The sequence below is a fragment of the Scardinius erythrophthalmus genome (assembly GCF_964197995.2).
Source record: "Scardinius erythrophthalmus genome assembly, chromosome: 15".
In the NCBI taxonomy this organism is placed as follows: Eukaryota; Metazoa; Chordata; class Actinopteri; order Cypriniformes; family Leuciscidae; genus Scardinius; species Scardinius erythrophthalmus.
The window spans coordinates 38751025-38766283 of record NC_138235.1 but is presented as its reverse complement, the minus strand read 5'-3'; the positions used below and the strand labels follow the sequence as shown (position 1 = coordinate 38766283).

At 38.9% G+C, this 15259-nt stretch overlaps 1 protein-coding gene across 2 annotated transcripts; it reads left to right on the top strand.

Annotated features, from left to right (window-relative positions):
- The first annotated feature begins 1021 nt into the window (after nucleotides 1–1021).
- Nucleotides 1022–10129, top strand: LOC308703393 (E3 ubiquitin-protein ligase TRIM39-like). Of its 2 annotated transcripts, none has more exons than XM_081386836.1 (6): nucleotides 1022–1132; nucleotides 1739–2292; nucleotides 2542–2598; nucleotides 2720–2855; nucleotides 7779–7805; nucleotides 7909–10129. In XM_081386836.1, the coding sequence occupies exons 2-6, from the start codon at nucleotides 1741–1743 to the stop codon at nucleotides 8445–8447; spliced, it is 1311 nt and encodes a 436-aa protein (XP_081242962.1). In that variant the 5' UTR covers nucleotides 1022–1132; nucleotides 1739–1740; the 3' UTR covers nucleotides 8448–10129. The 2 variants fall into 2 exon arrangements, with proteins under 2 accessions (XP_081242962.1, XP_081242963.1); XM_081386837.1 differs by having other exon boundaries at nucleotides 1037–1147; nucleotides 7909–10122.
- The last annotated feature ends 5130 nt before the right edge of the window (nucleotides 10130–15259 follow it).

The window sequence follows — 15259 nt, the reverse complement described above, 5'->3', positions numbered from 1 at the left end:
GAATCTGGTTTGAACATAAAAGGCTAAAAGTTTTTGACATTTTCACTGCATGTCTGTGTGAGGTAAAAGGACACAAGCTGTTGAAGCTCCGCCCCCTGTGCCGGGAGCAGCAGCTCATTTGCATTTGAAGGGACAGACACAAAATGGTGCGTTTTTGATCACTCTCAAAAAGTGACAACTTTAACATGCTTTATAAAAATATCTGTGGTGTATTTTGAGCTAAAACTTCACACACACACTCTGGGGACATCAGAGACTTATTTTACATCTTGTGAAAAGGGCATTATACCAACCCTTTAAACTACTAAACAGTGCATTAGCGCCACCTATTGGCAGTATATGGACCAGAAAACACCCTTCATCTCTTCATATCCACACTGAGCCTCACACACCATCCAGAGCAAAAGCACTGCACACTATAGCGACTATTAGCATATTTGAAATATGTTTATAGATTCTGTTTATGTTTATCCTTTTGTGAGCTCTTTCTTTAGTGGTTTTACCTGCAGGTAAAATCAGATTTCACTCAGACGACAGACGACAAAAATCAATTGAAATTTAAATGGCTGAGATTCGCGCTTCAGGATCGTGACGTGTGTGTGCACTCTACAGTGGTCAGACAACGGTAAGCATTTTATCTCTATGGGGTTGATTTTAAAAACATATAACAATCTTTTTTTTTTTTTTTTTTTTTTTTTTTTTTTTTTACCACGCCTTCATTTATTTTTAGCTACTAGAAAGCCTTTATATGTTTTATTGTTTTACCGATCCAGGAAATAAAGGCAAATTACACTGAATCATATGTTTAGTGTGTCTTTTGAAACAAACTTCAGTTGTATAAACTGTGATAACTTGATATTTGCCACTGCTCTCTTAAAAAATTAAGAAACTAAACAAAACTACACACATTCTAAAAGTTTCTTACACTGTTTACTCACTCATCATGGATGGTTTAGGAACAGTTTCATATTTATGATTATGGGCGGAGCTACAGTATATGACATCACTGCATGTGTGTAAAGACTTCGGTGAAAGTGAAACTGAACAGAAGAAAAGAACTGGAAGCTTCTTCAAACAACACTTCTTTTCCGAAACCCTGAAATTAACGATCAAATCTGACATTCACTCACAGGTAAGCGATGGAAATGTAAGTTCACTAGTTTAATAGCATGATGCAGTACACGAACGTTTGTAAAATTAAAGTTCATGTAACACATATCAGAATCAGGAAGTATTTGAACTGCAGACAGAATAAACAAAGTTCAATGAAAACCATAACTCTTTTAAACAGAAATTACACTTGGTGGTTACAGATGTTAATTTAGCAAGTTATTTGTTTGAAAAATTACAGTTCCACTCATTTTCTATGTTGTTTTTTATTTATTTATAAAAGATCATATGATGGTATTAAAATGTTGTTGTAAAAACCTGTTACATTTGCTGTACTGTGACTCCTAGTTTCTGTTAAGTTTCTGTATTTAGTTTCTTCAGGTTATTTCTATTATTACAGTAACCATCTAAAACAAAACCTTATAGGCTCAGTGTGGTTAGGGTTAGTGTTGGTACGTGTTTGACAGTATTTGACTTTGATATAGACAGTGGTACATGATATATTGTTGTAAGTTATAATAGTATTTAACATGCAAACATACATAGCCTAATTTACTTACACATATAATTATCAAACTTGCTCTCTTCAGCAATGTAGAAGATATATTGACATTACTTATCTTTTCAGTCATGGCGTCCTCCAGTGGTCCATCACTAAATGAGGAGCTTCAGTGCTCCATCTGTCTGAAAGTGTTCACTGATCCAGTCACCACTCCATGTGGACACAACTTCTGCAGAACCTGCCTGAGCAAGAGCTGGACGAACACACAGACCTGCTTCTGTCCACTCTGTAAAGAAACATTCAGCAAAAGACCTGATCTCAAGATTAATACAACATTCAGAGATGTTGCGCAACACTTTAAGAAGCTTAATCCAGGAGAATCTGAAGTGTTCTGTGACTTCTGTGGTGAAAGAAATGAGAAAGCAGTGAAGACCTGCCTGATGTGTCAAAGCTCTTACTGTGAGACTCATCTGGAGCCTCATCTCAGAGTCCCACGTCTAAAGAAACACAAACTCATCAACGCTGTGGAAAATCTGGAGGATTATATATGCCAGAAACACGAGAGACCTCTGGAGCTGTTCTGCAGAGATGACCAGACGTGTGTTTGTCTGTCCTGCACTGAAGGAGAACACAGGACTCACAACACTGTTCCTATAGAGGAGGAGAGTCGAGAGAAGAAGGTAAAGAGTTACAGACAAAACACTTTAAACACACTGTGAAATGCATCCTAAATCAGGTAAAAGTTAATTTGATCATTTTTTGAGAATGCAATATAAGTTACCTTCAAAGCTGACAGACATGGACTAAAAGACATGTATAAAATTTAATTTATGGGGTCAAACATTTATTATTCAAATAAGAATTGTGTTGTCAGAAGATTTAACACTAAATTCAGTGATAAATGTGTCTGTGTTTTTCTCTGTATGTAGATGATCCAGGACAGAATGAAGAAGATTGAAGAGATCACGCGCTCAGAGCAGAGAAAAGTGAGTGGAAAAAAATATTTGAATCATTTGGCTTCTTGCACTTTGAGCCACAACTTATCACAAGCTTTGCAATCTTTCTTCGAGAAAGTGTTACTTGAACTGAATCTTCCTCTTTTTGCAGACTCGCCGAGCCTCCATGGATTGTTCCACTACTTTTTCTCGAACCGTCCACTTTTCAAACTGGATGATTATTGGTCTGGGTGTCCTGTTGGTAGCAGTACTGATCATCTTGCACAAACAATACACCATGAGTAAGGGTGAGTGAGTGTGTGTGAGTGCATTGGTTTAGGAGTGAGTGGTTTGGTACTTGCGGTTAAGTGTGTCTTCAGCTGCTTCTTGAACGATGTGATGGTCTCAGCAGTTCGGTTGGAGGTTAAAATAATAAATAAAGGATTTAAATGGATTTACGGGAAAGAAAGAAAAAAACAAGAACAGTAAAAGAATACTGCATCATTGTATTCTCTCCTGCAGCATCAACGTTCGGTCCGGATACATTAATAAATCTGACAGTGATCTGGATGAACTTCTTTTACCCCTTTTCCACCAAGGCAGTGCTGGTGCCGGTTCGGTGCCGGTTCGGAGCCGGTGCCTACACGCAAACCATTTCTTTGTGTTTCGACAGCCAGTATTGTGTGGCCCAGCTGTTGTCAGCAAACACACACAGCCCTCCAATGGATTTAAATGATCTACGCTTGTCTCTGTCGCTCGTATTGTTGTTAATCTGTTAGGCACAGGGTTGCATGATGATCTTTGATCCGAGTTTCTGTAAGACAAACAAGGTTACTACATTAATCCGGATAGATTTGAAAACTGAGTTTTTGTTTCAAAATACTCTCCGTCCACACTAGCGTTTTCAAAAAGTTCTCATCCACACTAGAGCTTTACGATTAATCGCAATTTCCATGTAATCGTACTTCAACCGATTTGGCTTAAAGCGATTTTGAAATTGCAAATCCTGTGATTATTTGTTAAGCGCAGCTTGTCATTGATGATCGGCTTGTAAACGCAGCTCACTCTGAAAGCACTGCGAGTTTTAGTCACTTTTAACGTGCATTTGAAAAAGCAAACATCTTTCCAAACATGAGAAGCATTTATTAACAATATTTATACCATGGTCTGGGTGAATACTCGATTCTGATTGGCTGCAGGGTGTCCATTAAAAAGTGATAGAGGACACCTAATAAATAAACCGTCAGGCGTAACCAGGGAAACCAAGTTATTGTTTGTAAAAACTTTAGATTTCGATTGTAAAACTAATTAAAATATAAATGAATGTTTTAAATATGTGTTATTTGGCAAGTGACCATGGTATAAGCGGGTTAATGCCCTTCGAGGTGTCCATTGTCAGGTATTAATGGACTTCAGCGGAGGCTCCGCTGCGCGTCGGGTGGTTCACGCCTCGCTGTCGTCCATTAATACCTGACAATGGACACCTCGTCGGGCATTAACCCTTACTTAATAACATGCTTTAACTCCAGACTCACTTCATAATGACAGCTGAGCTCATCAGAAGGATGATGTGCTTCTTACACAGAATAAGGCAGTCGTGTGTTTATTAGTCATGTTTAATCAATCAAAGCGTTTAAATCTTCTGTTTATTCAGCGACAGCGATGATGCCCATAGGGGTTTCCTGGAATGATGTGTGTTATCGTACTTCTGCGGTGTTCAGATGGATATTTGATGTGTGTGTGTGTGTGAGACGCCCTCTGGTTTTCAGATGGAGCATTTACTACAGATCAGCCGTTGCACTGACAAACTGACAAACATAAAATAATCGCAGCGTTTGCCAAATCGCGTGTGGTTTCATGCGATAAATTTAAACACTAAATTCCCCTTACAGCGCATGCGTAAACCCCCATAAAAGCTCACTGAGATGATACAGACTGACATAATCAAGTTATTGCTCAATTCTGCTGGCAGGATCATTTTATTTAGCTAAATATCTCAGCATTCACTGATGCGTCCAGGTCGCACTCACTCACCATTATGTGTTTGGTCTAAAACGCGACGCTCTCATGTTTTGCTGCAGGACAGCAAATGCGAGTGAATTTTCTGTCATCTTTGCAGGACTGTGACATAAAAAGTGTGCAAAAAATAAAACATATTTTAGCAACTTTGTAAAAGTGAATAACACATAACAGGCACAATACCTGTATAAACATGAATATCTATGGGTTCATTATGCGTCACATTGTAACAAGTAGAATTAGGTACTGCTCCTTTAAGGTGGAACGCACTCTCTTATGCCGAGTTCACATTGAATGATTTTAGGGCAGATTTTCGCTCGCCGACAGGTTTTGTGAGATCACCGACAAATGGGCGAAATCACAGGCAAATCGGCGCTCGTTCACGTGAGTGACAATCACACAGTGTGAATTATCAAAGACACGATCTGAGAGAATCGCCGATGAGTAGCTGAAGCCCTTGAGATATTTGACATGCTAAATATCTTCAAAATCCTGCTGTGTGAATGTGTTCTGACTGAAAACTACGTCGGCGAAGACCTACAGCCAATGAGAGAACAAGATACAGGGCAGCGGGAAGTTCAGGTAGGAGTTATAGACCAGAATATCAGTATTTTTAATTGATATTTACAATTATATCATACAAAAATAAAGCACAAACATTTGCTTGACCAGCAGCAACAGCAGCACAGTGAAATGATTTATTTTCCCCAACTCTCTTTGCAGAAACACAATCCTTGCTCCACATTACGTCTCCCCAACCATTTCCTCCGGCATAATCTTTTCGCTGCAAATCAGCGCACAGACAATTTGGACCGTAAATCTTCTTGCAGGCTATCGTTTTTAATAACAATTTCTGTCTCACGCACATGTGATCTTGCGTTATTTCCTTATCACTTCTCACGCATGTTTGGTTGTGAAGCGTAGTTTTGCGGATTCTGTCGCCGATCCATCGTGCAACACCAGCAACTCAATGTCACCCCAGATAGTCGTGCAGTGTGAAAATAACAGTGAAAATCATTCAGTGTGAACTCGGCATTACTCCCTCACTGATGAGTATGTCAGTCGGTATGAGGACGGTACGGCATGTATGCGTGTAAAGCCTGTTTTATAATTCTGTTGCTCTTATCCTGTTTTATTTCTATTCAGTAATGCAGTTGTTAGTGGAGTGTTTTGCAAACTGCCCCATGTGTGCGTGGGAATGACGACGCTGATAATACATAACCACTGTGGAATATCAGATACGTCAGTCGTTGCTTACACTTGGCTACAACCATTCAGGCACTTCTGGTTAAAGCGTTACAACATGACTAAACTTACATCATCGGTTTCAAATCCCTCTGTTCTGACAGTCCACACTACAACGCGAAAACGGCTTTTTCAAATGTATCCACTTTGGAGAGCGTTTTTGAAAAGCTTCGTTTTCAGTGCTAAAAACACGGTCTCAGTGTGGACGAAAAGCCAAAACAGAGAGAGAAAGATGTGTTTTCAAACGAAACCGTATTAGTGTGGACAAGACCTGAATTCACAATCATGGTCACAATCATGTTCAGCTCTTAGTCTTGTCGGTCTGTCCAGCAGTTATTCCCAGGCCTGAATGTCGTAAGGCAAAATAATATCACAGTAGTGTGAAATTCATGGCAGAATAACCCTGGGTAAAACACCGTTTCCAGCAAGTGTAATTCACATCAAATGAAAACAAACTCTTCAAAACAAACTTAAGATCTGAAACGAGCAAACCAAGCACACGCGGTGAGCACAGTAGGGTTGCCAACTGTCTCATATTAGCCGGGACGTCCTGTATATTGGGCCTAAATAATTTGTCCCGTACGTGACCTCCCTTGTCCCATTTATTGACTGCTACGCTGATCTAACCACTAACTAAGGGGCTTCACATATGTTGCGTCTTTTGCGCACTCACGTTTGTTATTTTAAGTGTAGATGCGCTACAAGCACGCTCACATAGAGAGCAACGCCGTTGTGACGCTCGTTTTCCCCAGGCGCGTCTATGCCGCAGTGAGATGGAGAAATCTCAACTTTTCAGAATGCCGCAAGCAGGTCATGTGACATCGAACCAAGCGATCAGCTTTGGCCTTTCCGTAACAACATTGAAAGCTCAGCCAAAATGGAGGAACAGCTGATCATAGCTTGCTCGTCTCCATAAATATATCTAGCAGTAGAGCTAATGCAAGAAAATCCATTTATCCTTTGCTGAAACTTCTTCATCATCATGGAGAACGCGGCTCATGATTGCTTAGCAATGGAAGACACCGCGAGAGCGCTTAGTTTGTTGGTTTAATTTGTTCGGCAAACTAGGTGTATGTGTGTAAAATGCGGAAGAACATCTGTTTGTGTTAGATTATTTTGCAAACAAATCATTATGATATTCACGGTGATACTGTAATGAGAAATCCATGTTGAAAACAGTTGTGTACATTTTTTTTCAGGATTCTTTGATGAATAGAAAGTAAAAAAGAAAGCTTTTGTGACATTAAAATGTCTTTACTGTCACTTTTTACACATTTAATGTATTCTTGCTGAATAAAACTATTCATTTCTTTAAAACAAATAATTACTAATGCCAAACTTTAGAACGGTAGTGTATAATGCTACAAAAGCTTTAGATTGTTTGTGTGTAACTGACATTTATTTCTATGACGTTAAAATTATTTATAGGATTAAATTGTGCATTGATAGGTTAAGCAAAACAAATGTTTATATCTGAGAACCTTTTATACACACACTTAACTGCAGACACTGAAATGACATACACTGTGTGATACAGTACACATATTTTGAGTGTCCCTTATAAAGAACCACGATTGTCCCTTATTTTCTTTTTCTGAAGTTGGCAACCCTAGAGCACAGAGATCCCGTCACTGACACACAACCAGAAGTCTGACTGTAAAATAAACTGTCTAAAAGGTTTCCTCACTTCACAAGGACAATATAGACAGCAAAAATAACACTTTTTTTAAACTGAATAATTATTATTACAGCTTTAATAAAAATACAACTTGACATTTCTGCTTTTAAACCCTCTGTTATGATTCTCTCATTGCCTCCGTCATATGTATATTTACTGCAGTAACATTCTGCATTTTGTTTTACAAACCGATCAATATTTCCATGATGCTGCCAGTAGAGAAACTCACTGTTAACCTGAAATTACTGCTATGAATAATTCATCATTATATTGTCATCTGTGTCCACAGGGTTGGAGTTTGTGCAGAAGTTTGCAGGTACAGTGTGACTGACACCAATACACTCACAATACTTTTGTTTATAATGTACACATGAAAATGTTTGTTCTGAAGTTGATTGATAATGTCTGTTCTCTCTCAGTGGATGTGACTCTGGATCCTGATACAGCTTATCCATATCTCATCCTGTCTGAAGATGGAAAACAAGTCAGTGATGGACACGTTTGGCAGAACGTCCCAGAAAACCCAAAGAGATTTGATACGTTTTTGTGTGTTCTGGCAAAGCAGGGATTCAGTTCAGGGAGATTTTACTATGAGGTGCAGGTGAAGGGAAAGTCTCAGTGGGCTTTAGGAGTGGCCAGAGAATCCATTAACAGGAAGAAGGTGATCACACTGAGTCCTGAGGATGGATACTGGACTGTGGTTCTGAAGAATGAGAATCATTATAAAGCTTATGATAGTCCATCTGTCTCTTTATCTCAGAGAGTGAAACCTGAGAAGGTTGGTGTGTTTGTGGATTATGAGGAGGGTCTGGTCTCTTTTTATGACGTGGAGTCCAGATCTCATATCTACTCTTTCACTGGTCAGACTTTCACTGAGAAACTCTATCCATATTTCAGCCCAGGCCTTCATGATGAAGGTGAAAACTCAAACCCACTGATCATCACTCCTGTCAGATGAAACGTACAAAATAACATAAAATCTCAAAATATTAACTGTGGATGTGCTGTTTTTAGAATATTTAATTAAAAGCCAAAAAAGAATTTGCACTAATCATAATCAAGAAGTTTTTACTTACAATTATTAAGAAAATGAATATGTGATACAAGCGGATTTTTTTATATATTTTTTTATATTCAGGCCCTTAAAAATGATAATTAAATATTTGTGTGTTATACTGAATATATGCGTGTAAATGGATAATTTGTTACACATCTATACATTTCTTTTGTCTTATATTAATACTTTGCTTTTCAAATCCACTATGACATTTTACATAATATGATTTCATATTATATGGTGAAATTCTACAAAATACTAAATTTCTAAACTTTCCAGTGTTTCTACAAACATTTCTGAAGCCATTTTCTCTCTCTTCTCTCCAGCTGTTAACACTGAATTACTTGTGAAATGTTGAGGTTCTTGGTTCATGTAAATAAAAACAAGTGTTCAATTCTATAACTGATAGAGGAGAGCGGGACACAACCGAACACTCTGACTTTCTCAGTTCTACCAGAAAGACTTGGGAGAATAAATACTGTGACAATTATCCATTTATTAAAGGGTTAGTTCACCCAAAAATGAAAATTCTATCAGTAACTAGAAAAATGCATTTCCGGAGGAACTGCAAAGTGTGCTTGCTCGGGTGCAGTGCACTAACGTTAGCAGGTAGTGGATAGATGCGAGATGCGAGAAAAAATGCGAGAATGCGAGAAAAAAGATGTCAAACTGTCTTTTATTTTCGAATTTAATTCCTCAATCAGCGCTGGACCGGCATTTTCTATCTTCCTCTGAGCCCTGGCCGTAGACAGATCATGTGTTTTACCCTGTCAATGCAGTGGTCTGCGTTGCGCTGATCTTATTCACACTATCGAGTGTAGGTGCAGCATTCTAACATTGAGTCATAATGAGCTGTTTATGAAGAAATTATCCGCTTCCTAATTATGTCATTTTAATCACGAAATTGAAACATTAAAAAACAATTTGCTCTTTATGGTGTGCGAGTGATAGAGCGCGGCAGCAACGAACCATCAGCTTGCAGCGTAACAACATTGAATGCTCGGCCGAAAAGCTTATCATAGCTGTACAGGGCGCCTTATTATTTTTCATCTCCATAAATATATCTAGTAGTAAAGCTAATGCAAGGGCTAGAAATCTAGTAATCTTTTGCTGATACTTCCTTAGCTGTGTCTGAAACCGCTCACTCGTTCACTAATCCCTACATAGTGAATGGCAGTTGAGTGCACTACATCAGCAAAGAATTTGGACGCTGACATAATTATCACGCGCCAGAGAGCTCGGACAATTTGTCATAAACATTACCTACCCATCTTTAATATTTCCTTTTTTTGGCTGTGTGAATTGTATGTAACCATTGTATGTATGTATTTTTCACGTTTATTGCGTTATTTGATAAAAAAAAGATAATAAAAACACTTGCTTGTCATATTTATTTACTTTTTTAATTTATATGTGAAAATAAAAGAGAACAAAACACTACACAACACATTTGATTTTTCAAATATACGACAATTCACCATGACGTCACAACAGTAATAGACGTTCTTCCGGGTGGCAAAAGCCAAAGCGTTCCTATGACAACGCTAGTAAATTGCTTGGAAAGGAGGCCCACCGTCGACAGTAAAAATGTAATAAAAATAAAAAATGTAATTAAATATAATGCATTTTTTTATCATAATAACAACTGTGTTTAATGATATAAGTAAAAAATATATTAAATATGTAATATAGTAGGCCTACACATAATTAGCAAAATACTCTCTATAGCTCTTTTTTCTAGCCAAAATAACGTGCTATATAGCCTATCATGGTCATTAAATGGCTTTCCTGAGGTAAATGTTACGTGACAATTGTTCTCCAGCTGTTATATCGACCTTTGCGCGGTTGAAAAACACTGATTGGTCGATATTATGTATGAGGAATAAACATTTAGGTAAGTTGCGTGAGAAAATGTATGTAGTGAGAGCGTGTGAAAAGTGACAATTGTATGAGGCGCCACGTAGGATTTAAATCAAACTTATCAATACATACATAACACAATACAATTATAAATTACTCGCATACATTTATTGGATGTTCAAAATACATATATGAAAGACTCGTGCACACTAATATGAAATCCATACCAATACATATTATGTTAGTAATGAATGCTTGTGAATAACTTGCATATAGGCTACATATAAACTTGACGCACGCATACACCTATAAATACTTATAAACTTCCATGCATATAAACACTCGTCTCGCACATAGGCTACATACACTCGCAGCACGCAGACACACCTATAAACACTCGCACATACTAACTCGATGCGCACAAACATCCATAAAACACTCACGCATAGGCTACAAAATAAAACGTGGATGCATGCTTAGTTGTGTAGGCTATGCATGCGAGTATTTATAGGTGTACGCGTGCGTCAAGTTTATATGCAATATTCACAAGTGTATGCATTCATTAGTAACATTGGTATGAATTTAATATTAGTGTGCACGTGTATTTCATATGTATTTTGAACATCCAATAGTATAGCCTACATGTATATGCGGGTAATTTATAGGTGTATATGCACGTGTGTTATATTGATAAGCGAAGTTTGATTTAAATCCTACGGCGCCTCATACAATTGCGTGAGTCTCACGGTCAGTCGCTAAACCTCCTCACCCACAGGAAATCAATAAAACCCTACACCTTTTGCTGTATATCTGGCATCGCAACCCCAAACACAACACGTTTTCATCATCGTTTCAAATTTGATCAACAACAATGTTTTTAACTATGTAACTGTTGCAGTCGCCGGCTGGATCTCTTCAGTTAGTCAGTGGAAGCCGCTCGCGTTCTGCCACCCGGAAGTAACTCGGCGCCTATTGTTTACAAACATTCTGAAAAGGCCTATAGACATAACGGTATGTATAAATAAATAACCAGGCGTCTGGTCTTATAAATGATTGTTTTCTAACTCGCGTGCACCGTTGCCATGGTGACATTTTTGTTTATTTTTCATTCGCTCAATCGCCTTATCGTGATGGATTGTGGGAAATAGTGTCTCAGCAAGTGTACATCGTATGTACACTCGAATTCAGAGAGGATTGTGGATAAAAGTAGTGAAGAATGTAGGGAATGATGTCGTTCACTCAAAATTCGGACACCACTACAAAATGGCTGACACCCTAAATAGTGCACTATATTGGATAGGGAGCGATTTCAGACACAGCTCTTGTCATCATGGAGAGCGCAGTTCATGGTTGCATAGCAACGACAGACGCCACAGGAGAACAAGCGAAAGGAGACAGCGGCGCGCTCGCGCTTTCCACTTGTTTTTACCTTCTTTTACTGTCTATGGTTTTTACACATCTAATGTGCGTTCCATTCGACAGGGTCCATATGCAGTGTTCACTGCTCCCCTACTCCCTGAGCATGGTATATCAGTTGAAGTGGACTTCACTGACAATAACCGCTCATTAGAAACGCCCAGCAAATGTCATCAAAGAAAGTCAACGACGGAGTCGCGCAGATTATGATATAACAAATATATATAGGACTACATTCATATTTTAATTTTTATTATTATATTATATATTTACAATTATATTGCACTATTTTACAACTACCTAAAATAAAATCACTTTACTTCACAAACTAGCTAAGCTGGCTGCATTCACTGAGGTAAATTATAATCATCAAAAATAGTATATGTAATATTCACAACAATAACCGTTAAAAATACTGTCATTTGTATAACAATGGCGAAATGTATTACTTACACACATACGTAAACTCCTCCATCGTTAGTTATTATGACCGTTCTGACTGGTGATGACCTGATGCGCGAAATGACAGTTGGGTGTGTGATCATCGCTCTCCACTTCCTGTGAAGTGATGTATCGATGTTCCCTTATTCCCTATGCCATGCGCAGTGCCCTTCGAACTGAACATGTTCGCTCACTTCGGATTAGACTCTAACTTAAGATGGCGGAATACCCTGTGAAGTCCACTTCGCAGTCCACAACGCACCTCTAGAGCGACGTTGTTGATTGTTTGAGCATGTGACTGCGCGTTTCTCCTTGTTTTCTATTGTTATGCGCAGCATATTTCCCGCGCGCACAAACACAGCCACAGCCACAGACAATTAATTGTTTGTTCGGTTATCGAAGAAGAGCATGATGTATTTTGTATAAAGTTTTTTTTTTTTTTTATTAACTGCTTTGAGGATTGGAAATGCACAATTCATGCATACAAATCTGTATATATTAATAAATGAAGATGATTAAAATAGACCAATGCAAAAAACGAAATTCATGCCTGCATTTATTAAGACAAACCTGGTAAAAACGAATGCAGTCTATACACTGACTTGGCTACTCTGTGAAATGTAATACAACAGTGCCACCTACTGTCTAAATGCATTACCTAACATCAAAAGGTGAAACTCTTGCATAGACATAGGTAAATGGGTTTGTCTATTAGCCTGAAATAAAAAAAAACATAAAAAAAAATCAGATCTTGTACATCCTCACATTGGAGTCCCGAGTTCATGTATAAAGTTTGGTTTCGATACGTGACAGAGTTCCTGAGATATGGACGACTTCCTGTTTGGCGACTACGCCGCTGATTTCGTTTGGCTGTGACGGGCAAACGCTTCCAAAAATCAAAAATCCTTCTAGTAACTTTGGTGAGGCTTGCTCCAATGATCATGTACGTCTAGTTTCGTGAAGTTCGGACCAAATTTGTGACCTGTGAAACTTTAGTTTCGCTTTCTGTTCAATCCAATATGGCGGACAAACGACATGGACTTGTGATGTCATCTTCACGAGCAACTTACGCCGGTGCTGACCGGACGTTTTAAAGTTGGAATGGTGTCTCTGTCTCAAAGGGCCTAGGCGCAGGAGCTGGCCAAATAGCTGGGGGGGGGGGGTTGCCAAATAATGTAATTTTTTTATTTTTTTATTTTTTTTTTTTTATCTTGTACATCCTCACATTGGAGTCTCGAGTTAATGTACAAAGTTTGGTTTCGATACGTGACAACGTTCCTGAGATATGAACTACTTCCTGTTTTGGCGACTACGCCGCCGATTTCGTTTGGCTGTGACGGGCAAACGCTTCCGAAAATCAAAAATCCTTCTAGTAACTTTGGTGAGGCTTGCTCCAAGGATCATGTATGTCCAGTTTCGTGAAGTTCGGACCAAATTTGTGACCTGTGAAACTTTAGTTTCGTTTTCTGTTCAATCCACTATGGCGGACGAACGACATGGACTCGTGATGTCATCTTCGCGAGCAACTTACACCGGTACTGACCGAACGTTTTAAAGTTGGAACGGTGTCTCTGTCTCAAAGGGTCTAGGCGCAGGAGCTGGCCAAAATTTTTCTCCCGGGAATAATAATAATAATAATAATAATAAGAAAACTTAAGAACAATAAGTGTGCGCTTTCAGCAAGCACACTTAATTACTCACCCTCATGTTGTTCCAACCGCGTAAGACCTTCGTTCATCTTCGGAACACAAATTAAGATATTTTTGATGAAAAATGAGCCAAGTCTGAATCCTCCATAGGCTGCTATGTGACCGAAACTTGCTGGCCCAGAAAAGTTATTAAAGAGGTCGTTAATATAGTCCAAGTGACTCCAGTGGCTCAATCTTAAGTATATCAAGCGACGAGAATACTTTTTGTGCGCAAAAACAAACAAAAATAACGACTTTATTCCACTTTTCATTTCCTTCTCTCTGGGCCTCGTAGTGTTTTTGCGCTGCGCGTCTGTGTACACGTCATCACGCGTCACACACATGACCGGCGTCGGCCAATAGTGAGCCTACGTGGTGACGTGTACACAGACGCGCTGCGCAAAAACACTACGCGAATCAACTAGAGGTCCAGAGAGAAGGAAATATAAAGTGGAATAAAGTCGTTATTTTTGTTTGTTTTTGCGCACAAAAAGTATTCTCGTCGCTTGATATACTTAAGATTGAGCCACTGGAGTCACTTGGACTATATTAACGATCTCTTTAATAACTTTTCTGGGCCAGCAAGTTTCGGTCACCTAGCAGCCTATGGAGAAGTGATCCAGCACTCAGATTTCATCAAAAATATCTTAATTTGTGTTCCGAAGATGAACGAAGGTCTTACGCGGTTGGAACAACATGAGGGTGAGTAATTACTGACAGAATTTTCATTTTTGGGTGAACTAACCCTTTAACAACCCAGCAAGCAATAAAGTACTTTGGTATAGGCCCCGTCCGTAGCTCGCAATCTGAGGGTCCGGACTCTGCATATCCTGCCTGAAGATGAAGGCAGAGGCGCAGCCGACCCCCGTGAAGTATGGAAGGGACCATCCTGGTGGTGGTGATGGGGAGGATGGAGGGAAGAATTAGACTTGGAGGTGGTGGGGAGGATGGTGGTGAATTGGAGCGTCAGCATCTGCGAACTCAAACATGAGTAAGTACCGATCTTTTATACCATGAGTGTGATAATGTGATTGGATAGATGAAAGGTAAAGTGACGTAACAATTAAGTCTTCCCGGCAGAACTTTATGCTAAAGCTTTCATTTTGTGTAAATCCACCTGGGGTTCAGAGAATAATTTTTTTTCCCACATTAATGTCCCACACGTCTAGTACAATTATGTAGTTTTGTTTCATTAATACAGTGTAAATTGTTTTCTTGATTTACCCCGAAAGAATGGAAGTGAAATGTGACAACATGCCCCATAGTAACATGACCATATGACAGATTAAAATTTTATCAGATCTAATT